General features: G+C 38.7%; 1 protein-coding gene across 1 annotated transcript in view; it reads left to right on the top strand.

Annotated features, from left to right (window-relative positions):
• The first annotated feature begins 4924 nt into the window (after positions 1-4924).
• leo1 (LEO1 homolog, Paf1/RNA polymerase II complex component) overlaps positions 4925-24716 on the top strand; it is a 31590-nt gene continuing 11798 nt past the window's right edge. The window contains exons 1-7 of the mRNA XM_039770315.1: positions 4925-5029; positions 13421-14092; positions 15581-15685; positions 16439-16533; positions 16909-17057; positions 17673-17757; positions 21901-21995. Coding sequence (XP_039626249.1) covers positions 4972-5029; positions 13421-14092; positions 15581-15685; positions 16439-16533; positions 16909-17057; positions 17673-17757; positions 21901-21995 — 1259 coding nt within the window. The 5' untranslated portion in view covers positions 4925-4971. The remainder of the gene's footprint in view (positions 5030-13420; positions 14093-15580; positions 15686-16438; positions 16534-16908; positions 17058-17672; positions 17758-21900; positions 21996-24716) is intronic.

The following is a 24716-nucleotide window of genomic DNA, read 5'->3' as shown; positions in this document are numbered from 1 at the left end:
GGAATCCCCTCCATGCCCTTGAGACTGTGCTGGGAGACACAGCAAACCTTCTGGCAATGGGAGGCATGTATTGATGTGCCTGCCATGCTGGGAAGTTGGACTACCTGTGCCACCTATGTAGGGCCCAGGTATAGCCTCATGCTACCAGTAGTGACACTGACCGTAGCCAAATGCCAAACGAGTGAAAAAACAGATAAGGAGGGAAAAATGTCAGTGACCTGTTAAACCATTCCTGTTTTGGGGGTTGTCTCATTGTTGCCCCTCTAGTGCACATGCTGTTAATTTCATTAACACCAAAGCAGCTGAAACTGATTAACAATCCCCTCTGCCACTTAACTGAGCAGATCAATAGCCCAAAAGTTTCATTGACTTGATGCTATACTCGGATTAAAAAGTGTTCTTTTCATTTTTTTTAAGCAGTGTATATAGATGTACTGAAACATTTGAATAAATTAACCAAAAGAATTTAATTATGTACCAGTATAGGGCACCCTCATGGCATTTGGAAGGATACCAAAAATAATAAAACAGGCAAGAAATAAAGAAATAAGGGAGAGCACAAGCAAGCAGGAAATTCTGGGCCTGATGACATGAAACGTGAAGAAATGGTGATTCACCCAGCAGCCTACCAGAGAACAGGAGGAGCAAAACCAAAGAAGTTCTTATTGACATTCACTGCAACAAAGAGTCTCTATACCTGGTCACTATTTAGAGAGGTGGTGCACAGCTAGAAGTACTTTGGGGTCCAAAACATTGACAGACTGGACTGATCATGTAACACTGAGAAATGACAGAAGAAAGAGCAGAGCAGGCTCTTATTTCAGGAGACTGTGTTCCTTTAATGTGGGTAGTGATATCCTTTACATTGTTCTATAACTCTGTGATAGCCAGGGTGGTACGCTGGACTGGTAATATCACTTTAAGAGAGGTCCACTGCCATATTCAAGGAGTCCCAAAGTGTGTAAGTCCCAAAGGCTCTGCTCATTAGATGTAGAAATCCCATCAAGAACCCCAGATAGACACACAGAATCTTCATAAAATGATTTATTTAATTTGTGAAGCTCTGAAGAGCACAAGAGGCACAAACAGGTTGCCTCAAAGAATAAAGCAATTCAAAGCATACACTGTCCCAATAGAGAATCCAAGTATGAAGTCAAGAACAGAGCATAAGGTTGAAAATGCAGAAATCCATAAAACACACACACACACACACAGAATAACAATAAAAACAAGTAAACTCACCAACTCCCTATTGCATTCATAATGACCCACCAGGGCAGTTCCTGGTGGTGACTGGCAGGTGGCCCCACCTCTTGGGGAAGCACCCACAAAACACATGGAACATAACACAAGTAAACAAAGTACAGCAGATAATCAACCAAACATAATATTATAAAAAATAAATGGATCAACAAAGAACAAACAGCACCTGAAACAAGACTTTGAACCCAAGCCAATAGAGGAACCCTGGCTGAGATATAACACCCACCAAATCAACAAGCTGATGCAGAAGGCAAGCTCAATTATGGGATGTTCTCAAGACCTCTTGGAGTAATAGTGGATGAGAGAATGAAGACAAAAACCGATGGCCATTAGGAACAACACCCTCTCTGTGACACACCAGCACTACGGACCTTTAGCCTACAAATTACAGAACTGTGTCAAAAAATGCAAGGGGGAGCGTCTTCATACCTGTATATTGTGAAGAATGGCATAAAATGGCCTAATAAATTCAGAGCAGTTTCTTCATGTACCAAAAGCACTTTCAAAGGTTGTCCTCATTTGGGGTAGGGTTAATAACATCAAAACCCCGACTAGATACAAAAAGGGCCTTGAAAAATCTTTACTAAATAAAAAGTTTATTTTAACGAAGAAGAAAAGAGAGGCTGATAGTGTGTTGCCATACCCACCTGGATTGGAACCTAAAAACAGCAGGTGACACCTCAGCACCACTCTGGAACAGTCTGAGGTTTCTTTTATGGTGGCTGGAGTGCCAATCCTGCCACCAAATCCCAAGTTTTCCCTGTAAATTAGTGGACCTGCTTGCTGGGCTGGATGCAGATTAACATCATACCCAGGATGGAGCAATTGCAGGTGAAGAATCTGGCTCAAGGGCCCAACGGAGTAGAGTTACTTCTAGCATTTATGGGATTCGAACCAGCAGACACGCCATCCAGTCCCACTATTTGGAAATGACCATCGATTGTATCTGCCACAGCAGGTTTTTATGTGGGCGTCCCCTTGGCCTGGTCCTCAACAGTGAGGATCACCCTCTGGGAATCGTGCCACATGGTCTTAGTGCTGTAACTGGTGCTCCCTCAGAATGCAGGTCATGTGCCTCATTCGGGACTCCGTGAGCAACACAAAGTCAAACCAGCGGTGCCCGAGGACTCTCAAAAAGAGACACAGTACTGAGTGTTGAAGTGTAAGGCCGGGTTTATACTTCACGCGACGAGATGCATGCTCCAGGGGACGCTTCTGCTACACAAGCGTTTTACTGTTTGTACTTACGCGTGTAGTTTACGTAAATCTGGAGGAATCCAGCAGGTGGCAGTGCAAGATATTATCACGGCGAGAACAGGTTCGGCTTCACTGAGTTGTGCATTAAATTCCGATGCCACCTTACCGCAGTATCTCTGAAAAGGATGTTTAATGATTTAATCCATCAATCCAGGGATGTGTCCATTCCAGCTAGCACTTGGCATGAGGCAGAAACAATCCCTGGAGGAGGCATCAGCTCGTCGCAAGGTGAATACAAGCACTCACATACACTGGTGTCATTTTAGTGTCACCAAATCTGCATATCTTTGGAAGCAAAACGTGTAAACTCCAGGCAGAGAATACCTGCTATCGTGTCACCTCCATGTGTGTAATTATTAACTGTGTCCATTATTTACACGAAATGAACGATTTATCTGTAAAATGTAACATTCATACTTTAATGCATTTCATCATGAAAGTGATATCAAGTATAAATCTAAGGATTCTAAATGTGCAAAGAGTTGGAATATCATACATTTAATGTGTTCTGTGTGGTAATCTCTTACATTTTGCCACTCTTGTCAGGTCAGGAGGAAGCCCCAGAAAAAAAGACGGCACAAAAGATGGTATGTAAGACTTTTAAAATGTATGGTGTATTTACGATCGGGAATATGCGACGCTTGAATATAAAAGCACCACAAACGCATGTGCAAGTCGGCATTTCCCTTTACCACATCGAACCATTCACCAAACATCGAAGCGCGCACATCGAACCTACTAGGATCCACAGAGCAGCTTTCTGTCACATGTAGATAGTAAACAGAGACTCTGACGTCACGTTCCAACTTTTATTTCACTGCGCCCCCCGACTTTTTTCTGGTACTGCAAATCGCGCACGCGCGTTCTGAGCGTAAAGTATAAACGAGTCCTTTAAGGATTTCTGTGCTGTTCATGGATGATGTGACCAAATTTATGCAAGTCTGCAATGTTCACAATGTCAGAAATGTTTAATTTGTAATTTCAAACTGTGGAGCAGAAGGGGAAATCAAGGATAAATGTGACTTTGCCCCAAACATTATGGAAGCCACTGTAAAAAAAAAAAAGACACACACTAACATACGTCAGGCTAATTGTTGGCTCCAAAGCTGCCCACAGTTCATGTGTCATCCTTGTGATGAGTTGGTATTGAGGTTGGTCCCTGCCTTGTTCCCAGTGCCACAGGGGGTAGATTGCAGCCCCTGAAACCCTACAACGGATTATGTAGATTTGGAAATGAATGATTGAATTTTTGCGATGGACTGGCACAATGTCCAGGGATTGTTGCTCCCTTGTGCCCTATGCTTGCAGGGATAGGAACCAGCCGCCAGCTTTATCCTTTTAGTTTGCACAATAATATCCTGCTGCAGAGCACCAGACATCACCACAGGTCTATGCCACCAGTTAGGGGGTGGAAGTTAAGGTTAGGGGTATGTATGGTTAGCGTATAGGATAAATAGTTAATGTTAGGGGTTAGTTTTGTTAAGGTTAGGGTTTGATGTGGTTAGCGTTTCAATCCTTTTGATTTGTGACAACCTATAAACGTTTATTACCAAACTGCTGGTCTAGCCATGCAATGATGTCACTTCCGCCCTAAAACTGCTGAACCTGTGGTGACTTATGGTGCTATGGCTCTGCAGGTCGATTCTCCTCCAGTGTGGAAGAGAAGGTTGAGAGTATGTGCTGACAGAGTGTTGCCGCACTGGTGTGTGTTGAACCACGCAACCTATTGAAATGTGCTTCTGTGCATGCACAGTATACATTTATTCTAAAACAACTGTCAAATAAGTTTCTTAAATAAATAAAATCAATTAAAACAGACCCTGCTAAAAAAATATTATGTGTCTTTTAAGCAATTAGGAGCTAACGTATCCAATGCCTCAATCCAATGCGTTTTCCATTTTAGTCTTTTTTTTTTTGTCCAGCATTGTTGCGATTGTAAGCCGAACATAATTGGTATGTGGAACCTCAGAAAAAAAATTGTCCGATGGTGAGTAATACCATAAAAATGTTATGTTAATTTCGATGTTTTCACTTTTAAACGTGTAAATATTTGTACGTATAGTTTATTTCGACAAGGCAGCATAAATCGACAAAACACCGGCGCAGATCCCTAGCTCCAGAACCACCATGGATGGATAAACTGAATTAATGGTGAAAGTTGCGTTGATTAGAGATGGGAAGGTTTATCCTTATGTCAAAACTCAGACAATGTTCTGATCTTGATTCACCTTAATGTATTTGAGGAGTAAAATCTTTTACCAGACTAGGTGAAATTATTTACGTAGGAGAAAGCAGTCTTGAGATGGGAGATTAGCACACCTTCAGCGCCGTTGCTCGGGAAACGTAGCGACTCATCCAGGCGGAACCTTGTTTTAGTAGTCCTGGGAGTCCATCGGAGCTTTTAGACAACCGCACTTTACCATCGGCCGCTTGCTCAGAGAAAAAAAAAACATGGCGGATATGGAGGATTTGTTCGGCAGCGACGGTGACAGTGAAAACGAACAGAAAGGTACGCGGTATACTTTGAAAGAGCGTCGATAGACACGTATTTTTGTAACGCTTCGAGGCAAATCTTGTTTACCTTGTGTCACTTGTGTACTGACCTAGTCAAGTTTTCTTCTGACTTTTTTGCCGTGTGTGTTTGATATAATTTCCCACTGTAATATTATTTCATTCTTCTTTTTTTAACTTTTCATAATATCTCATCTTCCATCTCTTATTGCATCCTAATCGGTTTGGGGGCAAAGCAAGGCCCGGTGTACTTCATTTTACAGTAACGGAAGACATGCACTTATTTTACAAATCTTATAAATGCTGAGGCATTTCTAAGAAGGAGAAGGCTGAATAGTTGAGCTTTAAATATTAAACGTTTTTCTTGAATGTTGCATTGTGAAACGTGTTCAGCTCGTGCTGCTGTAATTTACGATTGAGGCTCAAATCAAAATTTCATTTATTTCCCAGAACGCTGGTTGTAACTTTTAATTCTGCACTAAAAGTTAAAGGCCACCCTGCTGGAGCAGTTGTACTGTACCGGTGTTCACTATAGAAAATGAATATAAAAATGAACGTAAACATAACGGGTTACGTGGAGCTGCAGTCTGGACCAGTAACCCTGGACAGGTCACCAGTATGCCACAGGTCTCACACACACACACACACACACACACACACACACACACAGGCCAGTTTGGAATCGCCAGTTAACCAGACCGGCATGTGGATACTGTGCAAATTACTACATTAGAAACATTTTGACGCGTGCCGGCTCACCAATCCTGTCCACCTAATCCCTCCATAACAAGGGCTGTGGATTTGGGAGTCAGAAGCCAATTATCAGGTTACTGGAGTTGATGAAATGTACAGACTCTGACTACATGTGAATCCACCTTAGTAAAAGGAAAAGTGACTGTGTGTCCATTCGGTTGCTATTTTCTCTGTCATTTCAATAGATGGTGTGTCGCAAACATTTGTTGTAATAAAGTGCATTGCATTTGTCATTCCAACAGGTGGTGCATCACAAACATTAACTTTGCTTTTATGAATCTCAAACCAAATGTCATTTAAGAGTGACATATGCATTGTACTTATCATTTCAACAGCTGGCACGTAATGCAGTCTACCCAGGCTTATTCCACCACAGTGTACTAAGAAGCGCCTTTTGGGGGGTCTTTTCTGCCCACTGCTATCAGGCAATTTGATGCTTCCACCTGATGTACTCGCTAAGCTTATTTTTATTTATTAATTTACTTATCAATTGATTGATTGGTTATGCAGGGTGACACAGAAAAATGGAAACTTTTGAAAAACCCAATAAAAATAGAAGAAATCCAACAAAAAAAATTTATTGACAGCAATTGAACCACTACGACTTGCCTTTTAAGAGACAGTAATCCAAACTATCAATGTCTAAAAATTACATCCTGTCGATGGCGTCCTCCTGTACGTATGCATTCTTCCAGGCTGCTGTTGAGGTTCCCCATTGATCGCTGCAACATCTCAGCTGGGATACCACGAATTTCGTCTTGAATTCTTTGTTTCAATTCATTCAGTGTCCTTGGCCGAGTCGTGTAGACCCGACTCTTAAGGTAGCCCCACAAGAAAAAATCACAAACGGGACAAATCCGGTGATCTTGAGGGCCAGGGAATGTCACCGAATCTTGAGATGACACGGTTACCGAACAATTCTCGCACAGCTGCATTGATTACTAAATGGCGAGGTTGTTTACAGCTCAAGGTCCCTGTTCCGCAGTGCTGTCAACTGTACATGGCTGCCACTACGCATTTCAAAAGTTCCCGTTCTTCTGTGTCATCCTGTGTCAGCTGTCCCGTGAGTCTGCATTCTTGTGTTTTATGCTTCTGTTGCTATATGCCTCTAAATCTCCCCATGGGATTAATACAGTGTATCTAATATATTCTATTACTGCAAATGTTTGTTATGCGCCATCTGTTGGAATGACAAATACATTGTATTTTATTACAACATGCATTAAAAACTGCATTTCAGTAGCTGGTGCACTACAGACGTTAATGAAATCACTTAGATTTCAACCCGTCTTAGATGGGTAACACAAGCTAGTTGTAATATTTGTTTTTTTTGGTATTTGGCACATTTTATTTATCCACAAGGGCAAACTTTCTTTTCGCTGTAATGTGTTAAAATTTTCATTTTCACATATACAAATTTGATTAAACTATTTTTTTATCCAGCCTTTTGCTTAATTTTAAGTTTTGTGCTATGTTTAATGCCACACAATCCTTTGCAACTTATTTAATAAATAATTTTTAAAAAAGCCATCTCTACAGCCTTTAAACTCAAACGTTAACATGTGATTGTGTTAAATGTAACCTGATGATTCATGTTGGCAGTGATGAGGTATCTTGTAACTTATATGCTGTGTGCTTTCAATCAACATGGCAAATATTTAGTCTTATTACAAATATAGGAGTTGGAGTTGAAGCCACAACCCTGTCCATAAAAACAGCAAGTCGAGTTTTGAAGGATCCTACAGTCCTGATCTCCACCACACTATTTGGCCACTTATTTCATGTTCTAAGTGGAAAGAAAAACTTCCTAATGTGCAAAATTTACCGTAAGAAGTTTTCTCTCAGTTCTTGTTCAGCTCATTTTATACCAACAGCCTGGATCCACTGTACTGATTTCTCTTATAATTTTGAACAATTGGGACAATAAAATCGAAAAGGAAAATATGGTTTGTCAACAGGTTTTACGGGCAGACCATGACATAACGTTAAAAACGCTTCACAAAGAACACAGCCAACAAACAGACTCAACAGGGGCGCATGATTACCGTAAGGTTCGGAGGTAGCGATGATTGCCCTCGATATTGCAATTGTGATTATTCATTTTAATTAATATAGCTGCAATGCCGTCATTTGTGTTGCGAGATTCATGTTATTTATTTTATATACACGCAGTTCGGAAGAACGTCAATTTCATAGTTCTCTTAGTTTAAAAAAATTGTTAATGCAATTGCAAAATGCTGGATTAGTTGAAAAAGTTTTTATGTTGTGTTTAAAACAATAGTTTCTTTTTTTATTCTTTGCAATACATTTCTCCTTAGGGATTAACAAAGTACAGTACAGACCAAAAGTTTGGACACCCCTCCTCATTCAATGTGTTTTCTTTATTTTCATGACCATTTACATTGGTAGATTCTCACTGAAGGCATCAAAACTATGAATAAACACATGTGGAGTTATGTACTTAACAAAAAAAGGTGAAATAACTGAAAACAGGTTTTATATTCTAGTTTCTTCAAAATAGCCTCCCTTTGCTCTGATTACTGCTTTGCACACTCTTGGCATTCTCTCGATGAGCTTCAACAGGTAGTCACCTGAAATGGTTTTCCAACAGTCTTGAAGGAGTTCCCAGAGGTGTTTAGCACTTGTTGGCCCCTTTGCCTTCACTATGCAGTCCTTCACTATTTTGAAGAAACTAGAATATAAAACCTGTTTTCAGTTATTTCATCTTTTTTTGTTAAGTACATAACTCCACATGTGTTCATTCATAGTTTTGATGCCTTCAGTGAGAATCTACCAATGTAAATGGTCATGAAAATAAAGAAAACACATTGAATGAGGAGGGGTGTGTCCAAACTTTTGGCCTGTACTGTATGTCAAATCAAAACTCAAAGATACACGATTGCTTATTAAATATATTTGTCTGTTTTTGTAATACAGTAAATGACTGATAGTCAAATAATTACAACCTCAAATCATGCAGGTTAAACATTTTAAGAATTTAAAGAAATTAAGTGGTTTTTTTTTTTTGTCATAGCTTTAAGTACTTTTGTTTGATTTTATTTGTGGGTCCCATATATTAAGTAGTATATCAAATCAAATAAAGATACATAATTGCTTATTAAATATATTTGTGTCTGTTTTAGTAATACAGTAAATGAGTGATATTCAAATAATTACAACCCCAAATTTTGGAGAAATTTAAAGAAATTAAGTGTTTTTGTCATAGCTTTAAGTACTTTTGTTTTATTTTATTGTTTGGTCCCATTTTATATAAAATCAAAAATATTTGTGTCTGTTTTTGTACTTCAGTAAATGAGTGATATTCAAATAATTGCAACCCCAAATCTTGCATGAATTTAAAGACATTAAGTGCTTCTTTTGTCATAGATTTAAGTACTTTTGTTTTATTTTATTCTTGAGTCCCATTTTATAGTAAGTAGTATATCAAATCAAAAATCAAATAAAAATACATGATTGATTATTAAATATATTTGTCTGTTTTTGTAGTACAGTAAATGACTGATATTCTATTAATTACAACCCCAAATCTTGCAGATTAAATAAATCTTGCAGAAATTTAAAGAAATGAAGTGTTTGTCATAGCTTTAAGTACTTTTATTTTATTCTTGGGTCCCATTTTTATAGTAAGTTTGCTCTGTTAATTGTAGATGTGTACTGAAAATGAACAGTCAGTAAAGTGGACATGAGACAACTCTAAAAGGCAGCAGCTACCCAGTGCAAATGATACCTTAAATAACTTGAACATTAAAAAAAAAAAAATTCACCCCTGTCTAACGCAAATAAATGCTTGCTTCATCTAGTAATGATTTAGCTCAAATTAGATTATGGTTATTATTTCTGGATTGACATAAAAAACATAAACTAGTAAATAACAGCATGCTTAAATTAATGGAGCAGGCTGATTAAAAGAAACAATTGATTGGGATGAAATCAGAATCCTTTTTATTCATCAGTACTGAATGTACAGGAATTTGACTTGGTAGATTTGGAGCTGCTTACAACAGACCACAGCATCACATACAAATAATATAAATAGTGTAAGTCAAAAAGAAAAACTTCATACAAGCTTGCTGAATAGCACAATTATAAAGGAGATGTGAAGGTGTGTGTGTTTATGCAGATGAAAACACACATACATGTACATACACTGTACACACACCCTTCATACAGTATCTGACAGAATGCATGAACATACAAAGGAAGTCAGGTCAGGTTGCTGACGTAATTGACCTGAAGCGTTTACCGGATGGGAGTTTATGGAATAAGTGATGAGCTGGGCAAGATGAGTCTGTGCTGAACCTTTTGATCTGCAGGATGGCCTCTGGCATAAAGTTGAAAACTCCTGGTCAACAGATCCATTATTGAAGGAATGATGAGGTTGTCTGCCTGCTGAGTGCCAGAAGTGGCCAGAAAGAGTGGCATTCATCACTTGTAAAATCAACAGTTGCCATGTCCCCTGCTATGGGTCCACTTTGTTTTCCACACTGAAATGTAACTCATTTATTTTGTAACTGCTCCATCACATCCTGAGTGCCCTCTGGTAAACAGCTGAATTCAATCAAGACCTGGACTGCCAGACTTAATGAAAGTTCATACCCACAAGTTGTGAGGGGCATGGATTTAACATCATGACCTTAAGAGCCTTCTCCATTAATTGGAAGAATATGTCTAAGTGTGTTGTTTTTTTTTTTGATTTTTTGAGGGCTAATGGCAAATAATTTATTACGTTTATTCTAATGTGATTTGTTTACTGTTGTTGTGTTACTTTTATGAGCTTACCTTAATCAAATTTCATGCAGTTGATGTGGCTATGGCTGTAACGTATTTGCCTATTTTTTCTTCAGGGCTTATTTACAATGGGATAGTTAATCTCAAGTTGGCTTCCTAGAATAAGAAAGGATGAATAAAAAATAAAAATATAAATACACAAGATGGTTTTCATTTTCATAACTAACAGGAAGTCAGCTAAGTTGAATAAAACATTAAGTGGACTACTTTGCATCCATGTGTTTTTGTTTTTTTAATCATAGTAAGGATTTAAGTATCTATCTATCTATTTAATTGTTTCTCACTAATGAAGGGGTTTTGTTTTTCTGTACTCTGTAGCACTAATGCGTATTGATTTGGTTGTTTAGGCAGTTTTAGCTGCTGATCATGCAATATAGATGTGATTTGGTTTAAAGCAAGGTGTTTCTGTGTTGAAGCTTTTGGGATTTTAATGTTGTTTGTGGTGTTCATTAAAGTTTCATTCCCAGTCCTTAACTGGAAATTAAGAAATGCTCTAAAAGTGGTATGACCGACTTCACAGAAAATATAGTTTAGAAGTAAGGAATTGGGAAATGCTGTTTTTGACTCTTAGACGGTGTGGCAGTAGGGGGCGCTATCGCTCCCAAACCCACAGGTACCGCGCCAAACAACCAGGTAAAAGAACAAAAATAATTATTTTTATTACAATAATTACGTGCACTAAGCACTCTCCACACTACTTATTAATAAACAATACTCCAATAATAAATCAAAAACAATCCTGCAACTCCCAGACGCGTTGCCCTCCTGCCATCCAGCTCGGCTGATTGTCTGGGAGTTCCCATGGTCCTTTTATACTCCCTGACCTGGAGGTGTTCCTGCCCAACAGTTCACAAGTCCTTATTCCTTCCGGGTCAGGGTAAATAGTCCTTATCTTCACCCCAGAAGCACATCGTTTCTTCCTGTCATGGGATTATGACGCACTTCCGGGTTATAGGGCATAAATGAGTCCACTGGCCTCCCGACAGCGACTCCCAATGATCCCCAAGGTATCCAGCAGGGATGTGCATAAAAACTACATAGTCCATTTGGCCCTGCTGGAATTCGGGGCCCGTCCATGCTCTCGGGAGATCTCCTCCTGGCGGCCTGGGGGTGAGGGCCAGAATATGAAGCCGGCCATCCTTCACAACAGTAAAGTCCTTACAACTCGTGTAATCGTGTAGTGTGTCATCCTAATAAGTCTCGAATTGCATCCTGGCACTGAGGGCTCTCAGGGAGCGCAAAGGTAAATATCGCCAGAGTTTCTTTATAGCCTTTGTCGATTTTCATAAAGCATTCGACTCAGTTGATCAAGTTGCCCTGTGGGACATCCTAAGACTCCCTTCAAGTTTGCTGGATATCGTGGCTGGCCTATACACTGGTACTATGAGTGCTGTGCAGAGTGGAGTCAGAACCTCTGTGTTCTTCCCTGTTGATTCTGGGGTTTGTCAGCGGTCTGTTTTTGCTCCTACTCTGTTCAGTTCTTGTATGGACTGGGTGTTGGTCAGGGTCATGGGGTCTAGCGGCTGTGGGGCAGCTGTTAGTGAAGAAAATATCACTGATCTTGACTTTGCTGATGATGCTGTGATCTTCACAGAGTCAATGGAGCCTCTGATCAGGGCTCTTGAGAGACTTAGTGTGGAGTCCGAGTGTCTGGGCTGGCGAGCATCCTGATAAAAACCAACATCAGGCCTTTAATGACTTCTTGGGCATGGCCATCAGCAGTGTGTCTGTCTGTGGAGTGTCAACCTCGTCGAGAGGTTTACTTATCTCGGCAATGACATTCATGTCTCTGGTGACTTTACTATGAAGTTAGTAGACTGATTGAGAGAAAATGGATGGTCATGAGGTCAATGGAAAAGGGTGTGTGGTGCTCCCAATATCTCTGCAAAAGGACGAAGGTCCAAGCCTTTACAGTCCTGGTGCCCCCCTGTTTGTCAGACATGGACGCTATCCAGTGACCTGAGATGAAGACTGGAATCCTTCAGCATTGTGCCTCTTCTGAGAATCCTTGGGTACAGCTGGTTTGACTTTGTGTTGAATGAGTGGTTGCTCACAGAGGCCCAAATGAAGCACATTGTGAGAGAGCGTCAGTTATGGCACTACAGACATGTGGTTTGGTTCCTCATTGTTGAGGACTCAAGTACCTGGACCGGGCCAAGATGGTCATTTCTGCAGGGTGGAACTGGACCACTTGTTTGCCTGGGGGGGTTGTCAACCAGGATCCCGAGCTGTTTCATTGTGTGTTGGGTGTGCCCTTCACTGCACTGATGATCTGTAACTGCCCACAGCCCTTCAAGGGAAAAGGCGAGTTTAGAAAGTGGATGGGTTAATGAAATGTGAACTTATTTAGCTTTATTTCAAGTCAATAGGTGAAGTGGTTTGCAAGCTACAGCTGATTTAAAATCCTGGACAGACAAACGAACAGCCATGGTAGCGTATTATTTAAGAAGATAAAAAAAAGTGTAAAGACCATTTGTATCTCCTTTATCCTAGAAGCATTAAACATTGACAATGAATAATGAGATTCGTTTTGCTATCCTTTTTCCATTTGAATAATTGCCCGTTGTAATTTTTTCCTGTATGCTTTTTCTCTTTAATACACTAAAAATATTTTGAAGTCTCTTGGAATCCATATTCTAATTGGCACTTGTCACATCTGTACAGAAGCTTAGATTATTTAGATATTTTTCCCTTTAATTTTTGTTACATTTCATTTCTCGCTCTTTACAATTTTTAAGATTATTCCAGTGCAGAGAAGTGGAAATACAGACACACAGCTGGTTTGCCCATTGTATAACTAACTTAATTTAAAACTTTGTATTGGCAGATTCCGGCTCTGGATCAGGGTCTGGGTCTGACTCTGAGCAAGAACAGCCCCGGTCTGTGAGCAATGCTTCAGGAAGTGAGAGTGAACGAGATGGTCAAAATGATGATGACGACGATGATGATGATGATAGAGAGGCTGGGAAACCAAGTAACAAGGAACTTTTTGGGGATGATAGTGAAGATGAACGTGGCTCTCAGCATAGTGTAAGTGATAATCGGTCAGAAAGGTCTGATAATCGCTCAGAAATGAGTGTGCATTCAGAACAAGAAGACCATGATCACTCAGAGGCAGAACAGCACAGTGCTTCTGAAGGGGAGGAAGAGGAGGAGGAGGATGGTGGACAAAGGTCTGAAGCTGCCAGTGTTCATTCTGATGCAGGAAGCCCTCAATCTGAGGCCCCCAGTCCTCGCTCTGAGGGAGGAAGCCCTCAATCTGAGGCTGGCAGCCCCCGTTCAGAAGCTGGCAGTGCTCGGTCTGAGCCCACAAGCCCCCATTCGGAGGCTGTAAGTCCTCGTTCTGAAGGTTCTGGAAAAGAAGCACAAACGGATGATGAGAAGTGGGAGAGGGAAGTTAAAAGCGATCAGTCAGATGATGAGGATAAGACTCAGCACTCGGATGATGAACAGAGACGCTCTGATGATGAGGAAGATGAAGACCAAGAGCGGAAATCAGGTAATAATTAATCACACTTGTGTTATACAGTTCTGGAAGTATGTTACTGAATAAGGGTTGGTTACATTTCACAAATTAATTTTCTTCTGTGTTTATGCACAATACTTAAAATATTGAATGTTTTTGATACCTTACACAGTTTCATAAATAATATAATGCCTTTTTTTTCTTAGCCTAATTACAAATTATTTTGCGCTGCTGCCTAAGTCATCTACTATCCTTTTCCACACCCCATAGTTGACTCTGGAGTTGTTACGTTTTCCTCTCATATCCCAAAAAATATGCATGTCTCCATGTAAAATTGTCCCTGTATGTGTTTGTACATGAGTGGGCTCTGTGATGGATTGGCGCCACAGGTAAGGCTGTTTCATGCCTTCTGCCCAGTGATGCTGTAACAGGTCCTGATACCTCATGACCCTGAAGTTGAAAGAGGCAAAATAGAGATTGTTGTTATTTTTAAAAAGTGGATGGCATGGCAATTCAGTGTTTAGAAGAATATGGCTCCAGTGAGTTTCGACCCTGTACCTGGCCACTGTGTTTGTGGAGTTTGCGTGTTCTCCGCCATGTTTTCATAGGTTTTCGTCCCACATCTAGAATATGTGTGTGTTTGGTTAGTTGTAATGTGTGTGTGAATATCCGTCTAATGGGGCACTGCAGTGATGTTTCTGGAGTGTTCCAGATGTCCCGGGATGGGCTAAGGTGACCCTGTACTTGTTTAAGCTTGATGGAGAACGTTAGGTTTTGTGGTGTGTTACCACAAAATGCTTTAAAAAGCAGTCTGTTTCATATGGCCCTGTCTGTAGGGAGCACTACTGTAAAGTAGTTGGAGAGCATTCCTTTAATTTCATATAGTGCCTACCACAGTGGGCAGTAACCAAAGAGTGCTTTATCTGAGTTACAGAACGTATAGTGGGTAGCACTGGGAATGTTTTATAAATTATATAAATCATTTTGAAAGGTTCTTCACTGCTCATTAACAAATGCTTGTTTTAATGTGCAGATTTGGTCCATGCACTGACCTCTATAGTACTGTCTTTATTGTAAAACCAGTTTCCTTCTTATTTTAAACCTTACAGCCTTTGACAGTACATTGTATGAGGCTTCTCTCTCTATAACAACATGAGACATTTGACAGAGTAGTGTGGCGTCCATTCAGTCCATCAAGCTCTTTTGTTTAGCTAATAGTGCGGTGTTTCGAATATGTCATCCAAATCCCTTTTGAAGGACTTCAGGGTTTCTTCTTCAGTTACGTGAGCAGATCCTTTGTTCCAGAAATGTTGTTTGAGAAGTTTTGTACTTTAGGAAAGTAGGTTTATTTTATTTTTTGTTAATCCCAAAGCGGAGAATATTTTTTTATTGTTAACATTACAAAATATGTGCCATGAAAATCTAATGAATAAATCAGTTCAGTGATAAATTTAGAAAAACTGTTTTATGTATTGATTGTATTAAATACAGTATTCAATTGAATAATTTATTTCACAACAGTGTCTGCCAAAGGCAGTGACAGCGAAGGCGAGTTTGTGAGGCAGAAGAGCAAAAATGTCATCGCTTCAGATTCGGATTCGGACAGTGATGCTGAAAGAGGAAAAGGTAATTGTTCTTATCTCTTGCTAGATTAAAAATTAAATTATGAACCCCTGATTATGATTTCTTGACCATCTACAAATACCTTAAATAAGTCACCTCCTGGGTGTTTTTACATCTAGGATAGCACTCGTGCCATTCTAATTCCTCATTACCCTCATTTGAGTTGCAGGGCACAGCAAGATTTCAAAGTGGTGACTGTGTGGCTTTCCCTGATGCCCAGTGCACCCTCCACTATGAAGCACTCTTAACTGAATATATAAGGGGCAATACTGAATGTTGGTTGCAACTGTAAGAATATGTGGCACCCAGATGACTCTACCTCTCCCAATGCAACCCTGTTTTCCAATATGCCTTTTACGCTCTCTTACAGACTGGATATCTATCAAAAATGGAACGACCAAATATTTTTTTTAGCAGATTATGAAGGTTTATTATTAAAACTACACTGACTTTAAACATCTTTTGCATAGTCAGCATAAGGTATTTGAAATGACCAGATGTCAAATCTAACATAAACGTTCATGTTAAAATGAAGTGTGTTCTTATGGCTGTTCAGAGCTTGATGTAGTGGCAGATGATGACAATGGGGTCAGCTGTACCATTGTATTTAGCTCCCACTCAAATGCTTTCATCCTCCTTAACTAAAATATGAACATGTCTGAAGAATATATTTGTTAATAGCATATCAATACTGATGCAGAAACATATTAGTTTAATTGTATGTTCACAATTTTAAACAATTTATCACTCTTTTAGAGCCCAAACCTGCAGCTAGTGATCTGTTTGGAGAAGCAGACGATATTTCTTCTGACAGTGATGCAGAGAAGCCACCAACCCCTGGGCAACCACTTGTGAGTGAAGTCCTGAGATATGTAGTCCCCTGTGCTTATGAATGCTGTTGCATACAGTAATTGAATTATTTCGTGTTGCTCTTGGAGTGTCTTTAAAAATGCTAGCTATACAATATGTGTTATATGTGATGTCCATCCACCTCTGCTTCTGAATGGTGGCAGGGTCTACAGATTTTACTTTAGTCACTTGCTTGTAAGGAAAGGTTTGTTGCTTTTAATCCCATTCTTCTGTGCTTTTAGAATTGTTGTATCCATATCTCTGCTTTGTCTGTATAATTCTATTTATTTGTGAAATGTTCTTTTATTCATACCTGTATACTGTGACTGACCATTTTCGTTAAGGAAGAATTCTTCATCTATTCTGATTTAAAACAGGAAAAGGAAGATGGAATGGATGTGGATCAGCAAGAGGAAGAGTCAGTTCCAGAAACTAGGATAGAAGTTGAAATACCTAAAGTGAACACCGATTTAGGAAGTGATCTCTACTTTGTCAAATTGCCTAACTTTCTCAGTGTGGAACCAAGGTGAGATGCTGTACCCCTTATGCATCTTATCTGTCCATCTATCTATCCCTCCCATTCTGCCGTATTCAGTACAGTACATTTTGATGTCAAATATGCAGATCATATTAAATCATTTTTGCTTTGCACCCTCCCCCACCATAACCTATTGTCTATAGTAGGGGAGGGGAAGTGAAAGCTTTAGATTTGTCAAAACTTTCGATTTTTGGTTTTTGACGGATCTTGACGTTTTTGGGTCCCATGATACTGAAAACATCAATATATAGATGATGTGTGTATGTCTGTGTATCACAGTTTCTTGACGATAGCTAAAATAGCTGGATGGAAAAATACCAAACTTGAAACTTAAGCCTGTTATGAGATGACGATGTGCTAATTAGTATTTGAGCTAAATTGTGCAAGAGAAAGAGGCCCTCTAGTGGAACCCTCAAAAAACATAATTCTGCAATTAATTATGAATCGTCAGCTGCTATCATAATGACCTATTTTATGATCAGAAAGATCAGCATCAGATCGGTAAATAATTACTAAAATGTTGTACAATAGTTCAGGTAACTTGGTTCCTAGGGTGCAAAACCCACTGATGCTTATGTCCGAATTTTTCCTTTTAATTTTCAGACCATTTGACCCACAGTATTACGAAGATGAATTTGAAGATGAGGAGATGTTGGATGAAGAAGGTAGAACAAGATTAAAGCTAAAGGTAACCTTCTAGAGAAATGTTTCTATGAACTCTTCTATGTCTGAGGTTATGTCTTAATTTTTAATTATAGTAAGATAACTCTATTAAAGGAAAGACTAGCATGTCATTTTGGAGGTTTGTGACACATTACATTGTGTTGATAGTGCTGTCTTTTGGCTTCACTTCCTAAATGTTAGTAATGTTTAGTAATGTTAGCAAAGTTTTTGGGATAGTGAGTGGATGTCATAATTTAGTGACCTTATTTTTGTGAGTGCTATATAAGTCATTTTGTCATCTGCTGTAATTATGACCTAAACATTTTTAAGGGGGCATCAGTTTTGCATATTCACAATGTTTTTGCCTGTGTTTTTGGAGCATAATTGTTTGTAACAGCCTTGGACACAAGTCTGTATGACTGGCTAGTATGCTCATGTGGAGGCTTCCCTTTAGGTTCTACTGGAGACTGGTCACTCGGCAGACAAGAAGCGAGCACTCTGACTGAATTTTCTCTGATAGTCTCCAATAAGCAGGTGGAATTTATTCTGAAGGAAAATTATCCCAAAACTCATTGGCTGGCTTGAAATCTTGAAGCAAACTTTATAAATGCATAGGAATAAATCATTTAATTTAAAATAGTGTGTTGGTTTATAAAAGGTGAAGAAAGCTCCAACCTCCGAGTTTATAGAATGGATATTATTTTGACTGCAAGTAATAGAAAATATCCATTTGAAAATATTATTATAATAAATATACTTGAAAAACTTTTATCAGAATCAGACATTACATTCTCAAACGTACAGTGGTTACTTCAGTTCAGGGTTAATTGGGGCTGGAGCTCATCCTATAAGCACTTGGCACAAAGCAGTAAAGGACACATATGCACACAGTCGGTTAACCAGCACCTCTTTTTGGATACGAGGAGAAAATCCACACAAGCAGAATATGTGAACTCCACACCGTTGACTTCTGTGTCTAGTCTTTGCACCCAGGTTGCTGGATCCATGAGAAGATAGCACATTTGAACAAGCCTTCATACTTTCACCAGGTTCAGTCAGATTACACATTACAAGAGTTATTTATACTAATAGCAAAAAACACACATGATCAAAGCATATGAGTGCTGCCATCAGTGATAATATACAGGTGCCGGTCATAAAATTAGAATATCATGACAAAGTTGATTTATTTCAGTAATTCCATTCAAAAAGTGAAACTTGTAAATTAGATATATTCATTACACACAGACTGATGTATTTCAAATGTTTATTTCTTTTAATTTTGATGATTATAACTGACAACTAATGAAAGTCCCAAATTCAGTATCTCGGAAAATTAGAATATAAATTAAGAGCAATGCAAAAAAAGGATTTTTAGAAATGTTGGCCAACTGAAAGGTATGAACATGAAAAGTATGAGCATGTACAGCACTCAGTATTTAGTTGGGGCTCCTTTGGCCTGGATTACTGCAGCAATGCGTCGTGGCATGGAGTCGATCAGTCTGTGGCACTGCTCAGGTGTTATGAGAGCCCATGTTGCTCTGATAGTGGCCTTCAGCTCTTCTGAATTGTTGGGTCTGGCATATTGCATCTTCCTCTTCACAATACCCCACAGATTTTCTATGGGGTTAATGGCAGGCGAGTTTGCTGGCCAATCAAGAACAGGGATACCATGGTCCTTAAACCAGGTACTGGTAGTTTTGGCACTTTGTGCAGGTGCCAGGTCCTGTTGGAAAATGAAATCTGCATCTCCATAAAGTTCGTCAGCAGCAGGAAGCATGAAGTGCTCTAAAACTTCCTGGTAGACAGCTGTGTTGACCTTTGACCTCAGAAAACACAATGGACCAACACCAGCAGATGACATGGCACCCCAAACCATCACTGACTGTGGAAACTTTACCCTGGACCTCAAGCAACGTGGATTCTGTGCCTCTCCTCTCTTCCTCCAGACTCTGGGACCTTGATTTCCAAAGGAAATGCAAAATTTACTTTCATCAGAGAACATAACTCAGCAGCAGTCCTTTTTGTCTTTAGTCCAGGTGAGACGCTTGACACAAGGAATGCGACAGCAGAACCCCATGTCTTTCATACGTCTGTGCGTGGTGGTTCTTGAAGCACTGACTCCAGCTGCAGTCCACTCTTTGTGAATCTCCCCCACAGTTTTCAATGGTTTTGTTTCACAATCCTCTCCAGGGTGCGGTTATCCCTATTGCTTGTACACTTTTTTTCTACCACATCTTGTCCTTCCCTTCGCCTCTCTATTAATGTGCTTGGACACAGAGCTCTGTGAACAGCCAGCCTCTTTAGCAATGACCTTTTGTGTCTTGCCCTCCTTGTTCAAGGTGTCAATGGTCGTCTTTTGGACAACTGTCAAGTCAGCAGTCTTCCCCATGATTGTGTAGCCTACAGAACTCGACTGAGAGACCATTTAAAGGCTTTTGCAGGTGTTTTGAGTTAATTAGCTGATTAGAGTGTGGCACCAGGTGTCTTCAATATTGAACCTTTTCACAATATTCTAATTTTCCGAGATACTGAATTTGGGACTTTCATTAGTTGTCAGTTATAATCATCAAAATTAAAAGAAATAAACATTTGAAATAACATCAACAACATTTATTTCTATAGCACATTTTCATACAAACAGTAGCTCAAAGTGCTTTACATATTAAAGAATAGAAAAATGAAAGACACAATTATAAAACAAAATAAATCAACATTAACATCAAATAAGAGTAAGGTTCAATGGCCAGGGGGGACAGAAAAAACAAAAAAACTCCAGACGGCTGGAGAAAAAATTAAATCTGTAGGGATTCCAGACCATGAGACCGCCCAGTCCCCTCTGGGCATTCTACCTAACATAAATTAAACAGTCCTCTTTGGATTTAGGATTCTCATGGAAGGGCTTGATGATGATGATGGTCACGTAGACTTCTGCCTTTTAATCCGTCCATCATTGTTTGAGCATCATGAAGCTTTGAGTAGGTGGTGGTGGCGCAGGCCACCACCACAAAGAAACCGGAAAAAGAAAAAGAAAAGAGAGTAGGGGTCAGTACCGATTTTAGAGCCACCATGAATAGTTATTTTGAGGAGAAATACATCAGTCTGTGTGTAATGAATGAATCTAATATACAAGTTTTACTTTTTGAATGGAATTACTGAAATAAATCAACTTTGTCATGATATTCTAATTTTATGACCGGCACCTGTACATCATCAATTAGTTAAAAAAAAATTCTCTAGGCAGCATTTAAACATGCATTCAACTTTTATATATGTAGAATACGTACTTTGTTTAGAAAACAAAATCAGTTCTTAATTATTGTAATGCCTTCTGCTGCCTTTCAGTGCTTGCATTTTACCTTGGGGTCAGTTATATCAGCTGTGCCTGGAGATGTTATATTAAGGGCATGAAGTACCCTATGGTGGTTCCCTGTATCCTAGGTCAAATATTTTGAAGAGAAAGTTTTCCCTCACTTTACACTATTGGACAGGTATTACACTCTTCATGGATGACAGCATTTTTTTGGGGTATTTTTGATCATACGTATCCATAAAAAAGTAATACAATGAGAATTGCCAGGAGCAGTACCCATAAAGTACAACTATGGCTAAATACATCCTGACCCATATGAAGTTTTTGTTATTTTAAATCTTTATTAGCACATTTCACAATAAGAATGCTTTGAAAATACTAAGAATTACAAACAATGATACATGCTTTTATAGACATTGCCCAGATCAGTTAAAAATTGTAGGTGTTTTGGTGAGTAAAAATAAATAAGAAAAAATAAACATTCTTCTCTGTACCCTGTAGATATTTAAGAATGCATATGAATACACAAGTTTTTAAAAAAATATACGATATTGCCATTAAATACAGAAAGCATTACTTTAGAACACAAGCTTGTACTATTGGTGATGTGTACAAGAAGCTTGATCTAATAGTTGGTCAGTGATAGTCCACTTGTGAGGATCTGCTTACACAAACATTTTGTGACATCTTTGTAAGACAAGGTAATAATTTTTTTAGTTTTCCAAACGGACTTAGACGTTTTGCTTCAAATACTGTGAAGAGTTGTGATTGCAACAGTAGACAACTCACTTAATTAATTTTACTGATAACTTTAATACCTGAATTTTAAGATTCTTTGTTTTTCATACCTGTTAGGTGGAGAATACGATTCGATGGAGAATGCGCAGAGATGAAGATGGAAGTGAAATCCGTGAAAGTAATGCCCGAATAGTCAAATGGTCAGATGGAAGGTGTGTGTATTGATTTACTTTATATTCATTTTAAACAAAGTTAAACATGGTTACATTTTTGCTTTATTCGGCTATTCTTCACTGGTCTAAGAAGCTAGGGTCAATTCACAGCCCTGCTTTGGTGTGGCTTTAGGTCATTGTCTCAGTGTTTATGAGACATTTTTAATTTTTTTTTTTTGGATTAATTCAGTTTCTTCCCACTTCACAAAGAAATTTGAATTGGTTTGGTGTGAAATCTGAATTAACCTGTTTTGTGTCTGCCAAAATGGACTGTCAGTCACTACAGGTTGATAATTGTGTTGTGTCCCAGTTTTCTGCAGACTTGAACAACATTCAGAGAATGGATGGATGGATTTAATCTTGTCACTTCTGACTTACTGATCTGTTTTGGATAGCACTATAATATTTGTATTGCTCATGTACAGTATGTAGTGAGGTTTTTACCCATTAGTACTATACTATTCTTCGTGTAAATGTCAGAATTTTCCTTGTGTTGAATATTGAGTTTCTTTATTAGTAGCAATATTTTTTATATACAAAGAGTATTTTTTGTTAATTTAGGTGATGGGGGTGGGATTATTGGACTAGGGAACAGAACATATTAGTACTACCGATTAACTTTTTTTTGGTGCTTTTTAGTGTTTCGGTTTAGTCTGTTTAATTTTATCTGCATATAGTGCTATACTAAAACTGCAAAGTAGGTGGTGCTGTTGCTTAGGAAAATAAAAGTGAAATGGCAACTAAGCACAGTCTCTACAGGGGCCTTCTAATTTGCTGTCTGTTTACAGTATTCCAGGATGTACCTGTTTGAGAGATCTGCTACTTGTCAGCTGTGTCACTGGGCATTATGGGGCTAGCACATGCAACATTTTCTTTTCAGTGAAGAATCAAGTGCTGTGTGACAGTTGTTTTCTGAATGCTATGAAATGAAAGCATTAGTAAACAATGTTTGAAATTCAGTGCACTTTAGTTATTTTTAAGGGTTCAGTTTTCTTTTCAAGCAGGTCACTATAAAGGCAATGAAAGACTCTGCAAACTCAAAAAAAGAAAAAAAGTTTACTTTCAGCCTCCCTGAGTGATAAGTGTATACATGAAAACCATTCGTCTTTAAACCTCTTTGTTGTTGTAAGATGTATGTTGTGTAACATGCAGCCAAAATTACAGCTTTAAAAAAAATCAGTTTAACAGCCTGAAAGCATTAACTAATGTCCCCATTAAATGAACAAATATAAGCAGTTTGAATACTGTATGCGTTTTCATGTGTCCATGTGTATGTATGTGTGTGTGTATGTATGTATGTATGTATGTATGTATGTATGTATGTATGTATGTATGTATGTGTGTGTGTGTGTGTGTGTGTGTGTGTGTATATAAAAAAAGATATTCAATAATAATCCAATAGTTTTTTTTCCAACCTATTAAGGTTTTTTCTATATGCACGGTAGAGTCCTTGAAGTAATAGTATATAATTTACTTATTTGTTGAAATCTGCTCATGTAAGGCACTCTGTCTGTCTTTTGCCCGATTTGCAATGAGGGCCAAGCAAAGTGCAATGCAGTGTATGTTTTCAGTGAAGTGGAATTTCACCTTCAGCCTAGTTGGCATACTATAAGAAAGCAGCGACATTACCTGTTCTAAGTAATAAATAAGTCAGTTGTAAGAATAAGAAACTTTTAAAAATGTTCACGGAAAAACAAATTCAGGGATGCCTTGCTGTATTTGTTTGAAATTCATATGTAAAACAGAATACTGTTTGATCTCTGGATTGAAAATAACTGTGGTGTTGAATAACTATAGACAACCAGAACAAATCTGGATTTTTTTTTTCCTTCTTTGATAGCCTGGGCTACTACGTATTTTGTAAAATAGTCTTTCTTACATAGCAAGCTGCTGTTCAGGTTATGTGCTAATACGACTACAGTCATTTGTTTGCTGTAATAAAACGCACCAGTACTCCACCACTCCCAAGTTCATTTACTTTACCAGTAGCTGCTTGGGCCACATTCTCTGCATTCCCACGTGTTAGCTCTGTGCTTTGCCGGAAGATGATTTCTACCTCTATTCTTTTAATGGGATGAATGTGGAGAGCCGGCTTTCTTTTAACGGATGTCATCAGCAAGCTGTTGGTTTTTCACATGTAACAGCTAAATATTCATAAGAAGTATCGTGTCAATAATCCTTTATATTGGTACTGCCTAAAGTTTTAAGTGGCCAATTGAATGCACACATTCATTTCGAGCAGGGCATTTTAAGGGGACAATGGCATATATTACATAAAACACTCTATAAATATCCTTACATCTCTCTTTTTTTTTTTACCTGCTCATCCATTTCAGGGTCACAGGGAGCCAGTGCCATCCTGGCAGCAGTTGATATAAGGCTCAATAATTCAGTCCTTGATAGAGTGGCTTGCAGTGTAAATAACTAATGTAAAGAAATGAATGAGTGTATTAATGATTTTTTTTAAGCATTCTTACATTTGTTGAAACTTGACATCCTACTCTTTTGCCAGTTACTTTGTTTCATACTGCAGTTGGATGTCATCCTGCCTGCTAATAGAGGCAGTCTAATATTTTATGACATTTTTTCATTATCTGGATGACCTACTGCATCATATGTATGTTTAGGTACTTTAGACATTTGAGAGGAAAATGTTATTCTATTGCCATTAGATATAATAAAACATATGGTAGCAAGTGTAAAATTCTGTTTGAACTTTGA

The sequence above is a fragment of the Polypterus senegalus genome, chromosome 12, assembly GCF_016835505.1.
Source record: "Polypterus senegalus isolate Bchr_013 chromosome 12, ASM1683550v1, whole genome shotgun sequence".
In the NCBI taxonomy this organism is placed as follows: Eukaryota; Metazoa; Chordata; class Cladistia; order Polypteriformes; family Polypteridae; genus Polypterus; species Polypterus senegalus.
The sequence above is the reverse complement of the archived record's forward strand: the minus strand, read 5'-3'. Positions and strand labels throughout refer to the sequence as shown.